We start from the raw sequence: 23,687 nt of genomic DNA on the forward strand, positions 1-23,687 counted from the left end.
CCTTTTTTTTTTTTTTACAATTACTGGTACACAAGTGGATGTAAAATTATTTTATTTATGGATCGATTAATTGGCACCGCACCATGTTTTATAAATATGTATATCGTCAATGATGGTTAATTTAATCTCTTCCGATTTTTGACTAAATTATAGACCAAATGAACCATCCAGAAAAAAAATATATATATATATATATATAATCTCAAGCCGTATTTATGGCTCTTGTATATTTGTATTTCTCTTTTATACACCTATTTATCTGAATTTATATTTCTGTCCTTCCGTGTCGAATTTCTCCTCTGGAAATCAAAAGGCTTATCTCATATTTTGTTATTTATTTGAGATATTTTTTTATAATATTGTTAATGATTCATGATTAAGGTTATATTGAGGCTATCATACTGGGTGGTACGCAAAACCACAGCAAATCGCATTAGATTCGTCCCACATCCGATTATACTACGCATCACTCGGAGACAGCTGTGGCGGAACACTCTAGAAACTTCTAGTAGAAACGTCTACTACGCTAGAAACGTCTACTACGTTAGAAACGTCCACTGCGTCAGCGCTGACATTCTTCATCTTGTGACACGCAATAAGATCCGCAAGTAGAGTCCATAGAGCAAGAGGCGTCTGCGTTGGTTGTTTGTGGGCAGCATTCCTTAATTTTTCGCAGACATTCACATTTTTCTTTTCACCAGACTGTTCTACCTACGAAAAAGAAGCTCACTTCGCACTGAGACATGTAAGTTGTGGAGAGTTAACGCGGGGTGTAACAATGGAAGGGAAAGTGCGATGGTACAACCTGCTTAGCTAGCTAACGTTAGCCGCCTGACAACATGCGTTTTTTGCAAAGGCGGGAGGTTGGCCTTGCCTCAATGGATTTTAAGATAACGTTACCTCGCTTCAACCTCGTAGACTGAGGAAAAAAACACCTTTGCAGTTATTATAGCAGACCAGGTGTGTAATAGCATTTACTGAAAAAACGGCCGCGTTTTTTGTCCGATAGCTTTGGCCAGGTGCACCGCATGGCTCTACTAACGTAGCGGCTAACGTTACAGTCAGCGTTGTTAGCTTAGCATAACTGCGTTAATTGAACGACTTCGCCCTATAGCAGGCTATCATCAGATTATCATCATGGTCTGTGTGTGTGGGGGTGAGAAGTCCGTAATTTTTAATCACGTTCCTAAAATCTGGGACTTGTGTCTTTTAAATTCAAAGCCCGTGAAAACGTTGCGGCTTGAACGCAAAGTGACCATCGTTTAATCAACGGTTGTATATAACGCTAGCTAAAGCTACCCAATGTTCATGTGTAAGAGGTTTTGGCTTATTATTCCATGTTAATGCCAAGAGCGATATTGTATCTGTAAACATACAGAACATACAGCCACTACTCATGTTAGTTCACATAAAATAAATACATAACATAATAATTAATGTTATTAACATATGTCACTGAGTAGTTATTGATTCATGTAACCACTGGCATGTGACTTAATTCTACTGGAACTCTTATCTTTCAATATCATTTGATAAAAACAGGTTTTTATTTTTAATTCACGGCCTTCTCTTCTAAATTCTCCTGTAAAGTTGGATTGATCGCCTGAGCTTCATTTGATTTTAATGTGATGGTAAACCTTGGGACATCACCCAGTACTTCATACAGTGTACATTTAGCATGATTTTGCAGCTATAAGGTAAAGAAAAAGATTACAACAATGTAAAGGGAAGCGTGAGCCCACCCCACCCAAAACTGTTAATATAACTTGTCATGTTTTAGCATTCACAGGTGTTTTACTTTTGAGGGTTATTGATACAGGAGTGCGTTGTGTAACTGGATGCTGAGCAGCAACCTGATGCATAGGCAGTTTGCTGCCTTCAGGCTCACCCACCTGTCACCAATACTGATCCCTGTATTATGCATTTTTTATGGTGTTTAAAACTGTCTATGTGTACCAAAGCCTTTACTTTGAAAGGGTTTGGTGATTGACATTTGGCTGTACATGTGTTGATGTTTAGATGTCCTCTGTTTCTTCACAGGCATCCAGCAACAGCCAAGTGGTACGATAGGAGGGACTCCGTTTTTATAGAGTTCTGTGTAGCAGACAGCAAAGATGTTAAAGTCAGTTTTGACAAAGCAAAGTTTGGTTTCAGGTACGTTTGTTTCATGTCAAGTTGTATTTAAACATGCATTTCTTGTTAAATGTATTTGTTTTGATTTTTCCCAGAAATGAGTTTGGTGTCAATTATTTTATTTCCACAGTTGTTTTGGAGGAACTGACAACGTCAAGCATGAGAATGAAATGGATCTCTTTGAAGCCATCGACGAAAAGGTAAGTTTAGACTGTATTGTAGATTGCATTGTACAAAATGCAGACAGAAACTGACCGCAAAATTTTTATTTTTTCCGTTCCACCTCAACGCAGGAGTGCAAACATAATCGCACAGATCGCTCAGTGTTGGTCTATATACGAAAAGCCCAGCCAGGGAAGCCATGGCCGAGGCTAACAAAAGAGAAGGCTAAGGTCAGTAATGGACTGCAAAGGACAGCGCGTATCAAACATTTAGAAAGCTTACAGTTAGCGGTACGATACAATTAATTTATGCACTACATAATTGAGAGATCGCTATTTTGTGTTTTCACAGCTGAGTTGGCTCAGTGTCGACTTCAACAACTGGAAAGACTGGGAGGACGACTCAGATGAGGAGATGGGGAACTTCGATCAATTCTCAAATGTAAGAACTATGCATCGATTAGTACAAGTGAAGTCATTCATAATCATCAAAGAGGTCGACGTTTGACTCACTTAAGAGATCATTACGATTTTATTGATACTATTATCAATTCTTATCGGTTTGGTTCTTTATAACGGTTCTCATCAGTTATTTTCCATTCCTAAATAATTGCGTTTAATACATTTTCAACAAAACTAATTCAAAATAGGATTATATTTTTAGTATTTTCATTATAACTAAATGTTGTTTATTAGAGCAGCAACAGTAATGTTTACAACACCAAAGTCACTATGAAATCAATAACATCACAACACCTGAGTCATGTTCAGAAGGAATGAAGTACACAGATGTCAGTCAGTGTACTTCATTCATCCTGTCCTCCTCACTCTCCTGGTGATTTACTGCATGATGTACCGCTGGTAGAGGGAGGAAGGAAGGAATGCTTTGTCTCAGCCAGCACATCAAATTTCACAAGAATTTTAAGCCACGAGGCAAACTAAATAAAACTGTTAGACTACATACAGCCAGCTTTTGTTTTTGCTTTGATTGTACCGATTGGGTGTCAGCTGAGCTTGCGCGCTGTGCTTGTGTAGGTATTAGTGGCGATGGATGAAAGACAGCAGATTGAAATATAGCGTCACAGATTAAAGGACTGATAACGTCGGAGCTTATCAATACTCATTTTTAATAATTTAGGGACGGATCCCGTTTATTACCGTGTTTCGGTGCCCGTCCTTATTTAACCACTCAAAACACCTACACACGGCATCCAGCCAAGCACCAAAGAGTGAGGCTAGAAGACTATCATGAAATATAATGGTTTTAATCTTAGTTTTCCCCCCTTTGCTTCCTATAAATGTTCTTTTAATTACTTATTTAATATCACTCGATAGAGAATCCCAATTTGTATTTTTCAATACAACAACTGAATGTATCCCACTTTGTGTAAAATGTCAGTTGGTAAACAAAGAACGACAGCGTCACCGGTTTGTGTTGACGGTTGCATGTCATTCCCGACCTTTCGCTCCTATTTCCACTGTCACTATATAATAAAGGCATTAAATTCCCCCCTAATAATAATAATAATAATAACAACAACAAAAATAAAGAGCCTGCTGTTGAATTGTTAGTTTATATTGGCCAATAATATAGATACAATGATCCATATTGGGAGACAATTCATCTCTACATTTTTGTAATTGAATCATTCTGCGTGCCAGTTTGACTTAAACTGATTGTCCATTGTCTTTTAGCTGTTGCAGCATTTGCTTAATGATGAGCACTTTTAATAGTTAATCATTTTGGTTTAATATTACAGATCATGAACGACATGGGAGGCGAGGATGACCTGGCTGATCTAGACGCTCCAGAAGAGGTAAGAATCTTAAGCATTAAGCTCATAATCAGAAATAAAAACTGGTCATGAATCAGACTTTATGTTATTATAGTTACATGTTTTATGTGTAACATTTTCCAACCTAATCCTTTCTTCTTCGGTCCTTTTTTAGGAGGAGTCTGCAGATAGCGATGACGAGAGTACGTATTTATGAGACTTTATATCAATCTGTAAATGATGGCTGTCATGTGTGTTGTGATTAATGTTATTTCTGCTCCACTTCACTTTCAGAAATGCCAGATCTGGAATAGTTGGCTGTGAGACTCTGGAAAGAAAATGGAAGAACAGAGGGCAAGAGGAATCATAACAAATGTATATCTTGAAACTGAAGGCGGTGACAAACAACTGTACATATGAGTCAGTAGCCATATTTAAATCCATAGCCTCAGCTCCAAACTCTTGACCGATCAGTACACTGAAGGTTGATATGCATGGTATTGTACAGAGCAGCTATCTCCACTTCCATTTGCTGTACTGCACCTTTTGGGCATCTTGTTTTACTGTTAACTATTACAAGTAAGCACACATCATTTGTTGGAAAAGCTGTGTAGTTGTTCTCAACCGAGCAATATGTGATAACAGATTTATAATTTGTTTCCGGATTACTTGTGGTTTAAAATTCTTAGGTCCACCCATTCCCAATGTTGTGGTTTTTAAGTCGACCCGTGTAGTTTGTCATGATTTCAGAAGACACTAGCTATGTACATCAGAAGAACTAGATGCATTTTTTTGATTGGGTTCCTCTAAAGCCTTCCATTTGCCGTAAATTAGATGTCCAGGAAGCCAGTTTTTGTTTCCGTGATTTAACCTTTCAGCTTACATGTTTCCCTTTACTTCTTGTTTATTGTTTGAAAAATTAGAATATTCTGAAACCATTGCAGCATCTTCCCAGTTTGTCACCTACTTTGGTAATCGGAATAGATTCCACATATTTAGTATCTTAACAGTTCCTCTTTCCATACCCACCTAACACACACACACACACACACATGTTAGACTGCAGAAGCAAGGTGAAATGTTTTACAACTGATAACGAGGCTCGAAGCTTAATTGGGCCTCGGCATCATGTGGTGTGTTGCTTTTCTCCAGGTTCTTTCCGTTTGTTCATCTAGAATGATCCTCCCTTCTCCGCGAGGGGGCGTGTCGGACCGATACGGCGACGTGTAATGACCAAATTCTATTTGCACTGTCAATAAAGTGTACGGGGAGACAAATAGTGTTGAATTACAGTGGAAATTCTTTTTTTATTGTCTACATCTTTCTAATAAACTGTTTAAGAATCATCTTAAAGCGCTTTTCTTTTTCTTAAATTACATTTACATTATTAATTTTTCCTTAATATAAAGTGCCTTTTTCCAAATGGTAGTTTTGGACTGCATACGTCATTATTGGGGAGTAGTGGGAGCAAGCTGACCATCTAACCTGGTTACAGATGTAATTTATATTTCATGTGAACATCCTAAAGTCAAGAAATGTTTTTTCACTGAAATATATTTTGGATAAAGTATTTTATTGCAAAGAAAACTACAGCAGGCTGTCGGGCAGTAATGACATCTGAATTAAGCTTTGTTTTTTATAATTTAATACTGTTTTTAAGATTCCTCACGTTTAGCGCTCAGCACTGGATTGTAGACGTGTTGTGTGGAACATTGATTATGAAATTGGTTTTAAGTGACAATGTCCCTTTTATGTTCTAAACTCAAGTACTTTTTAGACATGTCTAACCTAATGGACTACTAGTCCTACTTAAAATGCAGTATTTCTACTTGAGTACCTTTCTGTGTATCTAACTTATATTTGTACCTCTTTCGGTGCTAGGACCCAGAAACCTTCTGGCTCTTCGGCCCAGAATATTAGCATACTTCCTCCGCAGGCCTGATTTCCTCACTGTCATTTCCGAGAAAGTGACTGTAATTTGCAATACTAGTTTCCTGTTTTTACCCTGGAGCACATTAAAATAAAAGCCTAGATTTTACGTATGTATTCAAACTCACATCAGTATTTACATTGGCCATTAATCACTTTTGTTAGGGTTAAACAGCAGTGGAAAGTATCTATATAAGTACACCTACTGATGTACTGTAGTAGGCTACCTTACTTTTATATTTAACTTAAATGTCCTGCGGCTAAATAATTATACTCCACATTTCAGATTGTACTTGTTACTCCACCTCATTTATGTGACAATTGATACCTACGTATATTTTATATATGTATATATAGTATGTTGTAATATACGTCTGCTTTGTTCGTTGAATGTTTACTATATTTACTTACTTTTGCTACTTCTTATTACTCTATTATTCATAAATGTTTATATTTATTGTTTTTTTTCTCGTTCTGTCGTAATTTCTGTTCAAACTGGGGCACAAGGATTTCCTTCGGGATTAATGAAGTTCTGTATTATTTTATACACACACAGGCACCACATTACATTAATTCATCAGTAATAGTAATGTAATAAACAATAAAACAAAGGGGCTATTCCTGTTTCATTAATTACTTTACTTTGATATAGACACATTTTTACAGTGGACACTTTTAGTCATACCAAAAAACGTAATATAGGGTCATTATTATTATTATTAATAATACTAATACATGTACTAATACTGTACGGATTTTCTTGTGAAGTCTCGTGCGGACACGTGACCGGATGTGTACGCGGTTGTTGTTGGGACGTTGACGCCGCTCCTCTTCGCTCTGTTCTGTGATCATGGCTGCAATGGACCACACCAGCCATGTTTTGCTAATTTAAAACCCAAAGGTTGGGAATAGTTGTTTTATTATTTAAACCGCTTGTGTTATCTTCACCCGCACATCCGTGTTTTAGACGAAAGGGTTTAGAGGCATCTAATCCGAAGGACTTGAAAAAGGTTGGATCGCTTTTACCTGAAAATATGAGCGTAACTTTTGATGGTGGCAGTTGTGGGAGGATGATGCTCTGCAACAAAAAAATGTGTCTTGTGTGCGTGCAGCGTAAACAATGTAACTTCATCTGGCTGCTAGCTAACGTTAGCTAACGTGAACAAAAGGGGGCGCACGAGTGAGTTAGCCGCTATCAACAGAATGTTTTTTATTTTCATCCGCTGATGGGCGTCATGGATCCTCACCTTCTACCTGGCTATTAGCTAACATCGCAGTGTTAAAGGACCGTGCGTACTCACGTTGATGATGCTATCAGTTAGCCTATCTATAGCTAGCGTCTCTTAGCTCGGCTCTATTGTGATGATTTAGCTAAATAACCTTGGAGCTGTTGGGGATATTTTTGTATCAGATGTTTCGCATTAAAGTAAACTGTATGTTCAAACCTATTAATGAGCCGAACTAACGTTACGTGTGTAACGTACACGGTGTCCGTTGTTAGCTCGGCTGACTAGCGGCGCTTTAAAGTGAATTGTTGCGTTTGAGAAACGCAGCTAGCGCGACTTGTGCTAACGCGGCGCCTGCTTTTTTGCAACGGCCTTTGCTGAATTAGGAAATCGAGTATCCACAGAGGGCTACTTTCTGTATTGCGCGTGTGTGTAACTGAGTACCTGTAACTGCTTCAGGCCTCGGGAGTGGCTGTATAATAATATGATCGGTAATCCCTCCGTTGTTACTGTGGCTGAGGACGCCTGTTCTTCGGATATACAGTGCGTGTGTGGCCGTACATGTATCATGGTAGATTTGAGTTTATATTAGCGAGGCGCCTCAGCGGTAATGAAGAGCCTCTATATCGTAATATCCCGGTTGTCCATTACAGGCCTGGCATCTGCTTGTTGCTGGCTGCGACATTTTTGACGGTTACCGTTGGAACGAAATGGTGCTGTCACAAGTTTCAACTGCCAAAATCATCGAGGATAGACATTTCGTACATATTTACGTATCGTATTCAGAGCTGCATGGGAATTAATTCAATCATTCTCTTTTTTTTGTGATACACATGCGTCTTAGCCCCGCTAAGCATTGACTTCCACTTCTATATGTTTTACTGAATGGACGGTTGGGTATTAGGAGTGTAAATCTGTGTATTTTTGTTGTTTTCCAGATGGAGTCAAATAATCATTTCAACTATGACAGCCACTCCTCAGCAAACTCAGGACTGAAACTCTCCTCAGGGGATTCTCTTTATACTAATGGGTCCTCTATGAGTTTTCCTCAGCAGGGGAAGAGTGAGTAGTTTTGGCCTGCACTGTATCAATATGCAGTCTGTAAAGGTCTGTTTGTGTGCTTTCATAGAGCCAGACTTCTCTTTCTAACTTGCTTAATGTTCTTCTGTCTAGCAGATATGAATGGCGAAATTAATGTGAATGGCGTCACTACTGTACTCGGGTCTGGGGTGCCTGGTTCCCACCCACCAACAGCTCCCTACCCACACATGAGCAACCACCACCAGAGCAGCATGGGCTATGACTACTTGTGGGGAGGTCACCCACAGTACGGTCCAGCCATGGGCAGCTCTCCTGGGCACGGGATGCACCAGAAGCAGCCTACACCCGGGATGGTGCAGCCTCAGTCACAGCACCACTTCCAGGGTCACGGACAGTACCAGCTGAACGGGGGTGTTGAAAGCTCCCACCAGCCCCCCGTGGCAGGCCCACCAAGCATGCCTCTTACTGGGAGTCAGTACTGGAACAGGAGTAACCCTGGCCCACAGCAGATAAGTTATAACTCCCACAGTATGTACGGGACATACCCGAGTCAGGCACATCCTGGAATAACACCGTCACAACATCACCAGCAGCAGTCCTTACAACCCACCCCGCATCAGCCATCACAGCAGCACCTCCACTCCCACCGTCACCCACAGCACCACCACCAGCAGCACCAGCAACCACAGCATTATGGCCTGATGCCTAATGGGATGCCCTACTACCAGCATCAGTCCCTTCCGTCTCCCCAGCAACAGCCATCGCAGCAGTCTCAGCCCCAAAGCCAGGCTCCGATGATGCCCCCAGCTGCCCAGAATTTTACTCCCACACAGGTCAGCCCACAGCACCACAGCTTAGGCAGAGGGGGCACTGGCAGTCCACTCCCTGTGGGAATATCCACAACACCAATGATGTCACCGTCAACAGTGCAGGATAGTGGATCGCCCAAGGGTCACAGCCGGGAGCGCAGCCCCCATGCTAGCAATGTGGGAATATCTACCGTCATGCAAGGTGACCATTTACACTTTTACATCACAGATGTGTTTGTGGAACTTTGTCTAATTTTATCACGTCTGTCCTTTTTTTTTTGTGTTTCTCTATTTTCCACAAAAAGTTAGTGATATTACATTTGTGCCTGGAATTGGTTCGTTCTACATGTTGACACTACTGGTATCTATAAAACTTCTATTTCCTCATAAATGAAATAGTCTCCTCTACTTCACATTTCCTCCTTAGATGTCACCAGTTGAGTGATATGCATGCAGTCATATGGTCCTCTTCCTCTTTGTACATACTTGGCCTCGTCTTCCCGGCTGCTGGTCATATTAAGACACGGCACTCCCTGGTTGCATTTGCTTTCTATGGCATCTGTATAGAAGAGAATTGTTTGTTGTTGGTTAATCATTTTAGCCATTTTTGGGGGTTTCAGCTTCCCAAATGTGAAGGATTTTTATTTATATTATTGTTAACATTGTTGTTTTATGTATATATTTAGTCTTTTATAGTACCCTGCTAGTTATTTCTTGCACATGAATGTCTAGTATTGGGCCAGGATTCATGCCGGTGCTCAGCGGTGTGTTCGTGCTAAGATTCAACCAGCAGGTGACAGTGTTTGATCATGCAAAACATTGACCATCTGACTCTTCAGTACATGATACACTCACTGTGAATTCATTATGTAAAAAACACTTAACAGCCTTATTGATTATTTTGTTTATTTCTTTCTCAGGGCACACAAGAGAAGCTGTCAAGGAGGAAGATAGCAGTTATAACGGCATGGAAAGGGCACCTGTTGCCCATAGGCTACCCAAAAGTTCAGCTCACGTGGGACCTGATTACCATCCGCATTCGGAACAGCCGGCAGCTCAGCAACCAGAAATGGCTTCCCCTGTCAGAGAGACAGCCGTTAATACCGTTAATACACCTACCCTGTCGGTGTCATCGCTGCTCTCTGCATCTACCAAGGCCTCAACACCTCCTCGGGTCTCTGAGTCTCCCTCGTCTGCCCCCGGGCCTCCTCTTGTATCACCCCCTGATGTAGAATCTACTCCACCACAAATCTCAACGCCCCCCAATGTGTCCTCTACTCTGTCTCCAGCTGCTCCTCCCAGACTTTCCTCATCGCCTCTAATGAAGCAAGGCCTCAGGCCTGCCACTACTGCTGCGACTGAGACACCCCCTGCTGGATCCAAGCATCTGTCAATGGGGTCCTCGTCCTCCTCCCTGCCTGCATCACCTCAAAAGTTGTCTACACCTCATGCTTCAACTGATAGTATGTCTAAACCTGCAGTTTCTTCAGTCTCTTCTTCAGAAGAACACCCACCTCGTCCTCATCGTCCACAAATCAAGCCATCACAGAAGGTGGAAGCTACTGAGACTAACAAATCTGAAATTCGATCACCGAAATTCCTCACTGATCTTCCTGGAAAACTCCTGCAGACCACGGTCGCTTCCAAGAATACACCATCAGCCTCTGAAAAGCACCACCTGCAAAGCAGCATCTGTGAGGCAGAGGACTCCATGGGGGAGCAGACTCCACTCAGAAAGTCTTTACATCTCCACAGCACAAGATTAGAAGATCTGACTGATGAAGAAGAAGAAAGTTTTAACTCTTCACACACAGCGTCTCACTTTGATGGCAATTCAACATTTGACAGCCCCTCTACAATTGATGTCAGCTCTGCCTTTGAAAATACCTCGTTTCTAGACGGCGAGAGCTCGCGCGTAGACGACTCCACTCACTTTGACAGCAGCTTTCACCTGATGAAGGACACGTCTCAGTTTGACAGCACTTCCCATGCAGAAGAGGAACCATCTACTGGGTTTGACACCACTGGAGTTAGCAGCTATTCTGTGGAAGACTCCAGAGATGACACGTTGGACTCCACCAGGGAAGCGTCTGAGGCAGAAGAGACCAAGGACAGGTGTCAAATCACAGGAGAATCCATGCTGGAGTCTCTCTCTCAGATAGAAGAGCCTTCTGATAACTCAAGTGAGTCCAACTCGCACTCATTTGTGCCGTCTCAGCCAGGTCAACCGATTCTGTTTTGTACGTCGTCATCCCGTATTTCTGAATTCTGCCAACAGCTTAATGTTCTTGTTGTTTCATCTCAGGACCTGAAGCAGAGTGGGGTCCGCGAGGACACGACACATCAGACTCAGCTGGACGCGTTGGCATCAAGACCACTGCCAGTGAGAACATGACTCCCCCGAGTTTTGAGATGAGAGATGAGAACTTCATCGCCTTCAGTACCCCAGCAGAGAGCCTTGCTGTGCACCCACTCCAACCAGTAACCGTTCCTGTTGTGTTAGCTGCTGGAGGACCTCAGAACACTCCAGGGAAACCACGCAAACCTCGCGCTCCAAAGACATTATGGATTAAAATCCCAGGTATAGAACATTCTGATTTCAGAAAAAAATGTTAAAAAGTAAATGTTAGATTTGATTTAAAACACTTTTTTTCCCCCCCTCTTTTGTGTTCAGCTCCTGAGGAGGCCAAGCGGAAGCCTCGGGCTCGAACCCCTAAAGTGGAGAAGATAAAGACTGAAGAAGACGGAGGCGTTAAAGAGGAGGTAGCCAAGGGCAGAAAGAGGAAGAAGTCTCTCAAGGTGGATGTTAAAGAAACATCGGGTGCATGTGGAGAGGCTGGGCCTCCCACGGGAGAGGTTGATACCATCACAGCCACAATTGAAGCTGTTCTGGCCACCGCTTCAGCGTACACCACAGCAGTCGTGAAACCCAAGAAGGCGAAAAGGGCCAAGAAACAAGACCAGGAAGGAAATGTGGCGAAAACACCGAAACAAGAAGCCGAAACAGTTGCTAATGATGTTGACGAAAATGATGACGACAGCTCCACTGCAGGTAATGCAGGCGGTTAGTTAGAGGGGGGGGTTCCACTGTAGATATCATTTTGCTGAGAGTTTATCTCACAGTTTAACAGTCTAATGCTAAATGTGTTTGTGTGCGTTTTCTTGAACAGGGGAATCCAACAGACAGAGGAGGGTTGCAACTGAGGAGCAGGTTCAGTTCCCGATGGGACATGGGTAATGTTCCCTTGTGGAGTTTTGTTCCTTGTATTATTCTAGTTTCTATAATATTCAATATATCCGAGTTCGCTGGATAACTGCTAAATGACTAAACCCCAGTTTTCAGATAAGTCAGAAATCCTTCACTGTAACTAAATACATTTATTTTTGCATAATGTTTTCTGCATTGAAGTCTTGGCGCGCAGTCCTGGTTCAGCCGTCAGTTCATTCTAGTTAAAAAAATATTTAAATGCCAACAATAATGAACTTGTAAATGACTTCCTTCTGTAACACAACCTGTTTGAGGTCTCAAAACCGTGTTGTATTTACTTTCGACAAGTTTACAAAGGTGTGTGCAGTGTTGATGTATTATAACTCGATTTGTAATAATAATCCTGTAATCATGAACTCTGTCAACTGTAGTTGGAAGAGGGAGATTCGCGTGAAGAAAATGGAGTACCGCATGAAGGGCGAAACCTGGTACTACACACCCTGTGGAAGGAGGATGAAGCAGTTCCCGGAAATAATCAAGGTACGTTTTACTGGCAACTTGAACACATGATGATGTGTTGACATATGTCAAGACAATGACTGTTATTTTCTCTCTCTTGCCCGTTTTTCCTAATTGCTTCCTCCAGTACTTGAAGAAGCACACGGACAGTGTGGTCAGCAGAGAACATTTCAGCTTCAGCCCACGCATGCCTGTTGGCGATTTTTATGAAGAAAGGGAAACTCCTGAGGTCTGTTTATTTTTCTGAATGCTGCTCTGTTTACTTTTCCTACGCTAGAAGAAAGTATAATCATTTTCACAGCTTAAACTCGTGGTGACGCAAACCTGTTGAGTAGACGTTTTGGGGACTCATCCTTCTCCACTGTATGTTACAGGGTAAGCAGTGGATCCTCCTGGCCAATGAGGAGGTTCCCTCTATGATCATGGCAATCACCGGCCGGCGAGGTCGACCTCCAAACCCGGATAAAGAGAAACCTCGCAGGGTCCGTGTCCTGAAGGGAGGGCAGGTCCGCCGCCCTGGTAGACCTCCCAAACCCCAGATGATTGACCTCCTTAGCAAAGTTGACGCCAAGCTTTTGAAGCGACTTGAGGCCAAGGGTGAGTGTATTTAGACTGGAGGAGGCATGACTGTACAGGGATGTGTTTATAGCTAGTATTAAAGACTTGGCAAACAGAAGACTTGCACATAACCTCGAGACCGTCGCACTGAAGCTAATTGTTTTTATTTCCTTTTTACAGAAGCTCTCACGGAGGAGGACAAGGAGAAACTTGTGAAAATCAAAAAGAAAATGAAGAGAAAGGTATCTAGTTCAGTTCATGTAGTTTGTGGTTTTTAGCTGTTGGCATCTCGTCCTGATTTTTTAGTTTTATTATTTAGGCAAGAATGAAGAGAAGGGAGGATGCGAAGATTAAGAAGATGAAAGTGGAGAAAAAGAAAGCCAAGGTACAGATGTAATCGACACTAAATCATTCGTCGGCGTCTTCCTCGGCACCACCCCTTCCTCACCTCCACCTGTTCTTTCTTTCCTCTGTGCGTTCAGCTTGAGCAAGAGGCCAAGGATCTGGATCTGAAGGCTGAACCAAGCGACCCGACTGCCCCCCAGGCCCCGCAGCCGGCACCGGGGTCTGCCCCAGAGCCCAAGAAGCCCGGCCGCAGGAGGTCGGTCAAGGCCGAGGCTCCTCCGGCAGTACAGCAGACCGACGAGGAGAGGATAGCCCAGGGTAAGAGGGTGCTGGGTGCTCGCAGTAAAGCCAAGGCTCTGGCTAAAGCCCAGGCAGAGGCAGAGGCGGCAGCTCAGGCGGCTATAACAGCTAAGCGGGCGGCAGAGAGGAGAGCGCAGACCCAGAGACGCATGGAGGAGCGGAAGAGGCAGCAGTTGATCGCAGAGGAACTGAAGAAGCCCTTAGAGGACATGTGTCTCACTGACCACAAAGTGAGTTGTGTTGTTAAAACGGTTTCTTTAAGTCTACGTTAGCTCTGATTAGAGGGTTTTAATCATGACCTTTTTAAAACGTTGTCTCCATCAGCCTCTGCCAGAGCTGTCCCGTATCCCCGGTGTGGTTCTTTCTGGCAAAGCTTTTGCACACTGTCTGGCTGTGGTCGAGTTCCTACACGGCTATGGAAAGATGATTGGTCTCAATATACCCAAGGACGTGCCCAGCCTCGCCACACTGCAGGAGGGTCTCTTAGGCCTGGGCGACGGCCAAGGAGCGGTCCAGGACCTTCTGATGAAGCTGGTGGAGGCTGCACTCCATGATCCAGGCCTGCCCTCATTTTATCAGGTGTGTGATACAGTTTGAACATTTTTTTTTCCATTCACGCAAGTCCTGATAAAGTGTGGCTAATATTCTACGTTTTTCTCCTCATCCCAACCTTCAGTCAGTAAAGATCCTCGGGGACAAGCTGGTTGAGTCAGAGCTGACTCGCAGCACAGTCTCAGAAGTGCTTCGCGTCTTTTTGGAATCTCACGGTTACGAAACAGACGTGTGCATCACACTGAGGACCAAAACATTTCATGCTCTGCCTCCGGACACCAAGGCCGCCATCCTGGGTTTCCTGGTGGACGAGCTCAACAGCAGCAATGCTGTGACGAGGTCAGAAAGGGAAATCAGTTATTCATCCTTTAGGTTACTCTTGAACCTAAAGGATTGTTACTACTGCTACTCTTTTACTTTATTAATGTCTGCATTTCATATTTCAGTGACATTGACAACACATTAGAAAACATGGCAACTTACAGGAAGAACAAGTGGCTCATTGAGGGGAAGTTGCGCAAGTAAGATCACGTTTTTTCTCCTTTTTTTTTTTTTGTAACAAAAACACAGAGCCGTAGGGCGCGTTGATCCTGATTGTTTTCTCTCCTGCAGACTGAAGGCGGCACTAGCGCGCCGTACAGGACGCTCGGAGGAAGAGCTGTGTTTTGAGGAGAGGAGGCGCAGCGCCAGAGTGGCAGATGAGGAGAACCTCAGTCTGGAGGAGGGCGGCCTGGCCTCTGAGAGAGGCAACCGCCGGGCACGCAAAGAAGAGCCCAAACTCAGTGATGTAAATATCTGGTGTTGTGATTTTTATTTTTAGATTTTTTTTCCTCTATTAGAGACTCATTTTTCCTACATTTTCTTTTGATCGTTTCTGTTACAGAGTGAGAGCCCCACGACTGCCAGCGTTCCAGAGCTTGAAAGGCAGATCGATAAGCTAGCCAAGGTAAGTCATGGTTACACGGACTCAGCTTTTTATACATTTATGCTGCTTTATATTCAATGTTCCTCTGCTTTTGGATCTCCACAGCGCCAAGCGTTTTTCCGTAAAAAGCTGCTGCAGTCATCTCATTCCATGCGGGCCATACTGCTGGGCCAGGACCGTTACCAGCGCAGATACTTGGCCCTTCCTCACCTCGGAGGAGTTCTGGTCGAGGGGCCGGAGGAGCTTTTGAGTGAGTCTGAGAATGAATTTGAAAGAAATGTGATTTCTCTCATTGTTAGACTTTAAAACTCCTTGGCTTATCCACCGTCATCTGAACATTTCTATCACGCAGCTTCTGGAGAAGTCCTTGTAGCAGAGGTTCCCGTCACCTTCCTGAAAAAGGAGCCCAAAGTGGAGGAGACCCCCATGCCTACCAGTCCCCCTCCTACTCTGCCTTCCTCTCCTTCCTCTGCACAGCCCCACACCTTTCCTCCAGAGGAGGACAACCTCCCCGGCACTGCGTCCCTCATGAGCAGGCCGAGAGGACGAGGACGCCCCCGAAAAATCAAACCAGAAGTGGAGCTTCACCTCCGCACGGCGAAGATTCGCCGCCGGCGTCGGAGTAGCGCCAGGTCGGGGGGCGAAGAAGGGCCCGGCTCGCCGAACAGTGGCACACAAAACCTCACGCAGGCTGCCTTCCAGAGCTGGCTCAGCCAATCGCAGGATGCAGTGACCAATGGCACGTGCTCAGCAGCAGGGGACGCTCCAGAGGGTAATCGACCAGAGGAGAGCGTGAAGGAGATGGCAGAGAAACGGGGACAGTGGTTCAACCTGCTCCCAAAACAACCGTGTGACGATAACTCTCTCACCGAGTGTCAGATTCCCAGCTCGCCCCCTAAACTCCTCCCTCAGATCACGAGTGCTCTGCCCGCTCTCGCTGCTCCACTCACGCAGGTTTGCTAACAGTCAGAACTATAAATACATTTAGTTGTGCTTTAATAATGCACGTATAAATAAATGATCTCTTCCCACCCTGCAGCCGGACCCGCTCTTGCCTAGCCTGACTCCTGCTGACGTCTTGACCGCAGCAACACCACAGGACGTTCCCTCTACACTACCTGCTTCCGCTGCTCCCGTTCCTGCTGCCGCGCCGGCTCCGACTACCCCCGCCAAGCCGGGGCGCAGGCGGAGGAGAGGTAGCCGAGGCAGCAGTCCTGCTCGCAGAGGGCCAAGAGGAGCTGCGGCCAAGCGACATGGCCGCCCTCCCAACTCCGTGTTCCAGGAGCTCGAGCAGCTGTACTTCACTCAACTGGTGGTCAAACCGACTCCAGCATGTAAGTTGTGTTTGGATTAAAAGTCTGAGAGATGTGATTGTTTCCTTTTTTTAAATAGTTTTAACTGGTACTACTTTAGCGACTGATCCAAAGATGTAGGAATCCACACTGCCGACATTTAGTTTACAAATATATACAGGAACCATATAAATCATGGTTATTTATTGTGTCTTTCTTATTTTTAACGCCTACGTTTCTTTTCCAGCTATGGTGCGTGGCTGGTGGTGGATCAAGGAGCCAGAGGAGCTGTACAGCACCTTACAGGCCCTCCATCCAAGGGGCATCAGGGAGAAGGTGCTCCATAAGCATTTGGCCAAACACATGGAGAGTTTAGCTGAGATATGCACCAAACCTGTCAACGGTGAGCGTTGGTCATAAATGGATCCTCTCAGTTGTTTCGTGGAGTTTGTCATTTTGCATTTTAAATCTGATCTATTTGTATTTGACATCATCCTTTTGTTTCCCTTCTGTGTCTTTCCCCCTGTCGCCCTGTTACAACTGCTCTTGCCGGTCTAGATCCTATATTTGAGTCGAAGTTGGAGGAGAAGGTGCTGCTGGAGGCTCTGCAGCAGCCCTGGCAAGTGCAGGAGAAAGCAATGGAGACTGACATCTGCGCCCTGCAGTGGGTGGAGGATCTGGAGCAGCGGGTCATTGCAGCTGACCTCCATCTCAAGGTAAGAAACTGCCTCTTATTATTTTCCTATCCTGCATCGTCTGATTAATCAACAGTTACAACTGCAGTTGAGTTAACAAAGTCAAATTAAGAGGGAAGAGAAGCATCAGGTTCTTCCAGTTTTCCGTCCGTCCATTCTCCTGAACTCGATATCTCAGGAACACCTGAAGTGATTCTCTTCAAGTTTGACACAAACGTCCACTTGGACTCAATGATTAGCAGGTTATAATATAGTGGTCAACGGTCTGTGACCTCATATTGAGAATTCCTATTCTCACTTCACACAAAGATCTAATGTACCGGTAATGTAAAATGATGAAGTGATTTTGGAGAGACGCGGATGTAAGGAATACAATCACAAGGCAGTAATTGTAGTTCATAACACGATTGAGGATGAGTGGTTTTTAATGAGATTCTAAGAGATGAGAGCAGAACAGATACTATTGGGAAAAGTTAATGAAACACGTACACGAACCACAACGTCGGTCATTCCACACTTCCCATGAATATAATTTGCAACATTTACTGACATATTTGGCTTGTGCTGCGGCCATATGCTGAGAGGTGTGTGTGTGTGTGTGTGTGTGTGTGTGTGTGTCCCATTCACAACACAGTGAAAACATCTGAGTTGTAGTAAAAACACATGTCCGCTTTTTGTGTTTCTACAAGGCGGCACCTCAGAGTGCAGTGACTGATGCTGAAGCCAACACAGAGACACCAATGGCAGAATTTCAGGTAACTATTTAAACACGATTCCTCCAGTTAAGAAAAAAAAACAAATACCATCTGTTTACTTTCCTCCCTCACTGATACTTAAACTGTCCCTGCCTCCTTTTTCAAGCCCTACACAATCCCAGATCCAGACTCCACACGTGACGACCTCCAGTACTATGAACATGACGCCGACCCGCGTGATGACTGGATTGTGCGAACTAAGAAGGAGTGGTCCAACCTGCCACGTGTGGCCACACACCCGGTGGACTTGGCGGTGCTGCGGTTGGCCAACCTCGAGCGAAACATCGAGAGACGCTACCTGAAGGAGCCGCTGTGGAACCCGGCCGAAGTGCTGCGCCTCGCTCCTCTCACGCCGACCCCGGGAGAAGAGCATCCCATGGATGTCTTCAGGTGAGATGGACTTTCTGTCTTTGGAAGAAATTTAGTTCTGTTTTTATATATATTTTTTAACTTATTTTCCTTTTTAAATTTTCTTCCGTTCCAGTCTGGAAAGCGAGATCACGTCGCGACTACGAACATGGCGACAAGCTCTGGATCGCTGCCGCAGCGCTCCCCAGGTCTGTCTGTGTTTACTTCAGCTGGAGAAGGCCATTGCTTGGGAGAGATCTGTGACTAAAGTGGTACGTAACTTCACCTCTCAAGATTGTTGTTGGACCTTTTTGTTTTACGAACACACTGCACAAACTAACACAGAAATATCACCAAATTCCCATTGGCTGTCATCTTGACAGTAAGGACTTCTTCTCTGCTTTGTATCCAGAATTGCCAGGTTTGCAGGAAGGGAGACAACGATGATTGCCTCTTGCTGTGTGACGGCTGTGATCGTGGCTGCCACATGTACTGCCTGAGGCCCAAAATCACCCAGGTGCCAGAGGGAGACTGGTTTTGTCCTACCTGCGTCGCCCAGGTCAGAACCCGTCCTGTGATTCCCGACAAAGAAAAATTATAATTCATAATTAACAAAGCTTGCAGGATAAATTAGGGCCGTTTTGAATTGAGCATTTTGTGGCGATCGTTCCCTCCAAATAATGAGTTCTCTGCTATATCAGAACCAGAAACTGGGTCATGGCCAAGTAGGTTTTCACATGCAAGGAATTTGTATTTTGGTGCTCAAAGAAAGTACTACAAAAGTCAAGAAATACAAGAGAGTATATGAAAGAAATAAGTGAAACAAATCTGTTTGTAAATTTAAAAAGAGCGGTTCAGCTCAACCTGCTTCCTTACTCGCTCCGTCTCTCAGGACGCCTGTGATACGCCGCGCTCGTCCAAAAAGAGGACCAGGGTGAGGAAGAGAAGATATGAAGACGACAGCTCCGAAGAGGAGACGTCAACGCGGCGAAGTAGCGGCGGCGGCATGGCCACGCGGTACAAGGAGACCGTGCCGCCTCCCTCGTCTTCCCGTCACTCTGGAGAAGGAAGCGCCGCTAAACGTCGCCGCATGACGACCCGCAACCAGCCTGACCTCACCTTCTGCGAGTGAGTCCTGCCTTTGTCCCCGTTGAGCAGAATCATCGTATTAATGTTACACGACAGGATTTATAGATAGTTGGTGGATCTGTGTTTAATCATGTTGTTTCCTGCCAGGATCATTCTAATGGAGATGGAGGCTCACACAGCCGCCTGGCCGTTCCTTGAACCCGTCAACCCCCGGCTGGTGACAGGCTACCGCCGCATCGTCAAAACCCCCATGGACTTCCTCACCATGAGAGAGAAACTGCTACAGGGAGGGTAAGAGCACATTTTAAAACAATGTTATCCAACAAAATATTCTGCGTCAATCCATATTTATTCACGTTTTTTTTTTTTAACAATAAGCACAGCGAACATGAGCAATGGAGACCGAATATAGCACAGAGTCTTTTACAAACTGCTCGGTTGACAGCTGGGATTACGAAACAATATCCATGTTTGTTGTTATTGTTCATAATGATAATATTGGGCGAGTGGCTTTGGAGGGAGGCCTGCAGTGACGGGAAGTGTTGGCGACTTTCTCGCTAGATTTAGTGACTTTTGGAGCTGGTGTTGCTAGCGACTTTCAATGGAAGAGAGTTTGCGACACTGAGCTGGTTCTTCAGTTGACTCATGACGTTCTTTCAGATGCAGCAACCTTTCCTAACTCTACCATCCAGTCTCTGAAACGGAAGCTCTTCAGGAATACTTTTTTTTTTTTTTTAAACATCTGTCCTTTCCTCTTCTCAGGTACTGCAACTGTGAGGAGTTTGCAGCAGACGCTCAGCTCGTCTTCAACAACTGTGAGCTGTTCAACGAGGACACGTCGGAGGTGGGAACGGCCGGACATGCCATGAGGCGTTTCTTTGAGAGCCGCTGGGCGGAGTTCTACTCGAATAAGGACAAATAGAATCTTGTGACGTCCCCCCCCCCCCCCCCCCCCTGATGGTGGCGCTGTATACTGTTGGTGCTGTCACCGTCCCAGGCACACTCTCTCCATTACTGCTAAGACTGTCTGGATGTTCTTCCAGCTTCGTGTATAGGTATATATGTATAGATTTTGGCTATTTGTCTGTTATTGTTTCCTCTACCGGGCGACTCTTTTCCAGGCCCAACAGCTGAACTGGCTTGAACTTGTACCCATTCCTCGTCACAGAGAGTGAGAACACGTCTCTCGCTTCACTTTTCAGTCCTCCTTTCGTGTCTCCTCATCTTCACCTCATCTCCAGTTTGCATTCTCCCTTTCACGTCCCTTCACAAGCCCCCATGTCCTAGCACGGCCTTCGGTCAAGCCCTGCTTGTGAGGTGATGACACGGTCTCAGGCCCCCCCCCCCCCCCCCCCCCTCTGAGTATTTTGGTTCTCAGACTCGTACTGGAGGTCGGAGACTGATCACACTATTGCAGCCTAGCTGCTGCGCACTGGACCTGCTCAGCACCGCTCGGCGACAAAATGGATCAAAAAGGCTTCACACGGCTCGGGCCATTTCTTACCTGTTCAATGGAAACGTAATGTAATGTGGTCTTATGCCTAGAAGTAATTTTTTTGCTCAATATATTTTTATTATATATTCTATACATAAATATATATGAAGATTACAATAGCTGGGATTATTTAATAGCAATAGCGTGTAGTGGATGTGTACAGATTACCTTATAGAGATGGCCAGACGATTTCTGAAAAGGCCAGTTCAACTAAAAATAATCTGTTCTTGGACCGTCACGAGTAGATGTTGTATAACCTCCACTTAAAGTCTTGCACGCCACACATACACACTTTTCACCTAAACACACATAAACATGCACACGATTTGACACGCACACACCCACACCGTCTGCTGCTGTGTGAAAGACACTGGAGGATTTATTTGGTGTTGGTCAGTCGGTCTAGGCTTAGACTTATATTTCTCTGTCCCTCTTGTTAAAAGTAAATTATCAGCTAGTTACACCTGCTCTGTATACGACTGAATGGATTCCATGGCTCACACTGAAATTTTGCTCCTTTTATAGCAGGCAGGAACAGCTTAACGGTGGTTAAGTGCAAGGCTAAGACCCTCCCATTTTAAAGACTAGAATTATAAAGGAGCTCTGATGTTGAGGTACTGGGCACATTCCTGCCTGGGTTTCTGTCTTACATTCCCTTTTATTGTTGTTTTTTGTTGCTTTTCAAGGGCCAATTGACGCTGTTGCGTGGTGCGGTTGGTCTGCTGTGAAGGCGACGTGACGACTCCACAATCTGGGTTTTATTTAAATGTGTTTCTTACACTGAACTCAAATCCGTTGATAGGAAAATAGACGTTGATGTTCCTTGTTACACTTTAAAGGGACAGATGTTTTTTCAAAAAAGAAAAAAAAAATAGATATGAAAACCAAACGTGGTGTTATGTGAATTTTTAATAATGTACAGTTTTGGTGACTTTAAATTTGTTCCTTTATATTTTTAGGACCAAATCATCATTTTTAAGAGGAGGTATTGCAAGACTGTTGTATTAAGGTGATGTAACACGTGTGCATCTGTAGACTGTACTGTGAGTTGAATAAAAACCACATCTAGTTGAGTATTCTCTCTCTTTGGCCTTGTATCTGAATCTCTTCTGTGTGTTCTGCATGTTTCTTGGGGTTCCTGTTTCCTGCCATCATATCTACCTGTGTGTTTGCAATAGACTGGGGACCTGTTCGGGCCCAGTGCATGCTGGGATAGGCTTCAGCCCTTCCTGACTGAACAGTATTGGAGAGAAGGATGTACTGCACATGGGTAATAAACTATCAGGAACAGCTCTAGTGCCAATGGGCCTCATTCACAAATTCAGTACGCACGAATCTGCTTAAACCGAGGATACAACTGTTCTACTCTGCAAACTCATTTAGAAATGCCTCAGACCATCCGTACATAGACGATGAAGGCCCGGCCGGCTGTCTTATTGTAAACACACACTTTTAACTCAATGCACCTCATATTAAAGCCACATTCATTAAACAAGTCTTTACTAAACTGCAGTATTTAAAACCCAGAATTTACTAATGCATTTGTCAAATGTGTTGTGTACTATAATAGTCTTGTGTACTGTGAAGCCCTTTCATCCTAATCAATTATTGTCATAATTAAAATGTATATTTCAACGCTTCTTTAGGCCTTTTCACAGCAGCCATTTTGATATGTCACTGAAGAGTGAACACTGGTGTAATTAATAACGTTAACTATTGCCCTGTTTGATTTGTATTGTGCATTCTGGCTCACTGGAATGGCTGCGACACACTAAATAGAAAGGGAGCATGATGTATTCGTATCCATTACACCTGTGTTTACCCTGCTATGACATGTCGAAATGGCTGCATAAAGATAGAGCTGAAACGATTCGTCGATAGATCGATTCCTCCTTGTTTTTACGCATTAAAGTGTCTTTTTTTTGTATCTATAAATGCTGCTGTCGTGAAAGAATGTCCCCTTGCGGGATTAATAATGTAATTATCTAAAAATTGATTCGTCAAAAACAAAGCAGCCTTAGATAAATTAGACCAAGGGGAGAAAAAAGTACCATTTACTCATGTGAAACACGAGTATTTATAAATACTAAAGAGTGACATGAGCAACCCAGAAAAGAAGGTGACACAGTTAAAACGCCGCTGGAACTGTTGGCAGATGAACATTTTCCAAATAGTCACACACACCCTTTTTACAAACTCTACTGGAACTCACTGTATATCCCGAGGCAAGCCCACCGCAATACGTCACATTTGTCACATTAAAATAAAAGAGGCCTTAAATAATGCTGAAGTGTTTGGGCGGGGCTCTGCAGCTCCATGGAGAGTTCTGTCCGAGGCACATGCTGCTGGCAACGTCTTGCCATCACTCCCAGCTGCTCTACAGTGGCAGAGGCTCCAGTGCAACACACCCACACGCACTTGCGTTCTAACACGTAAATCCACAAAGCATCTAAAAACAACAACAAACAAATGGGTATGTAGCTCAGACATATCAAACGTGTTCTTTGTGTGTCTTTTGGTGCATCTCTCCCT

At 44.1% G+C, this 23,687-nt stretch overlaps 2 protein-coding genes across 3 annotated transcripts; both read left to right on the forward strand.

The window, feature by feature from the left end:
• Positions 1-597: 597 nt before the first annotated feature.
• LOC306781072 (prostaglandin E synthase 3-like) lies at positions 598-5,415 on the forward strand. The gene is made up of 8 exons (XM_079273738.1): positions 598-745; positions 2,041-2,154; positions 2,264-2,333; positions 2,427-2,525; positions 2,647-2,736; positions 4,055-4,111; positions 4,245-4,272; positions 4,364-5,415. Coding segments are annotated over exons 1-8 (480 nt in total). The 5' UTR covers positions 598-743; the 3' UTR covers positions 4,384-5,415.
• Positions 5,416-6,907: 1,492 nt separating this feature from the next.
• Positions 6,908-22,228, forward strand: baz2a (bromodomain adjacent to zinc finger domain, 2A). 2 transcript variants are annotated; one of them, XM_079273709.1, is made up of 30 exons: positions 6,908-7,008; positions 8,163-8,286; positions 8,398-9,276; positions 9,995-11,257; positions 11,380-11,655; positions 11,749-12,126; positions 12,245-12,308; positions 12,714-12,822; positions 12,929-13,030; positions 13,176-13,398; positions 13,540-13,601; positions 13,679-13,744; positions 13,842-14,234; positions 14,329-14,583; positions 14,681-14,895; positions 15,003-15,077; positions 15,169-15,343; positions 15,440-15,502; positions 15,587-15,731; positions 15,834-16,435; positions 16,521-16,815; positions 17,021-17,176; positions 17,332-17,489; positions 18,158-18,223; positions 18,330-18,613; positions 18,708-18,843; positions 18,984-19,130; positions 19,464-19,699; positions 19,808-19,951; positions 20,423-22,228. In XM_079273709.1, the coding sequence occupies exons 2-30, from the start codon at positions 8,163-8,165 to the stop codon at positions 20,580-20,582; spliced, it is 7,251 nt and encodes a 2,416-aa protein (XP_079129835.1). In that variant the 5' UTR covers positions 6,908-7,008; the 3' UTR covers positions 20,583-22,228. The 2 variants fall into 2 exon arrangements, with proteins under 2 accessions (XP_079129835.1, XP_079129836.1); XM_079273710.1 differs by having other exon boundaries at positions 8,401-9,276.
• The last annotated feature ends 1,459 nt before the right edge of the window (positions 22,229-23,687 follow it).

Source organism: Melanostigma gelatinosum, assembly GCF_949748355.1.
Source record: "Melanostigma gelatinosum genome assembly, chromosome: 8".
Lineage (NCBI taxonomy): Eukaryota > Metazoa > Chordata > Actinopteri > Perciformes > Zoarcidae > Melanostigma > Melanostigma gelatinosum.

Coding starts and splice junctions, on each gene's coding strand:
- LOC306781072 (XM_079273738.1), top strand. Junction 2,526..2,646: donor TAACAAAAGAGAAGGCTAAG/GTCAGTAATGGA, acceptor GTGTTTTCACAG/CTGAGTTGGCTCAGTGTCGA. Junction 4,273..4,363: donor TGCAGATAGCGATGACGAGA/GTACGTATTTAT, acceptor CTTCACTTTCAG/AAATGCCAGATCTGGAATAG.
- baz2a (XM_079273709.1), top strand. CDS start 8,163: ATGGAGTCAAATAATCATTTCAACTATGACAGCCACTCCTCAGCAAAC. Junction 11,656..11,748: donor ATTATGGATTAAAATCCCAG/GTATAGAACATT, acceptor TTTTGTGTTCAG/CTCCTGAGGAGGCCAAGCGG. Junction 15,732..15,833: donor GGGGCCGGAGGAGCTTTTGA/GTGAGTCTGAGA, acceptor TCTATCACGCAG/CTTCTGGAGAAGTCCTTGTA.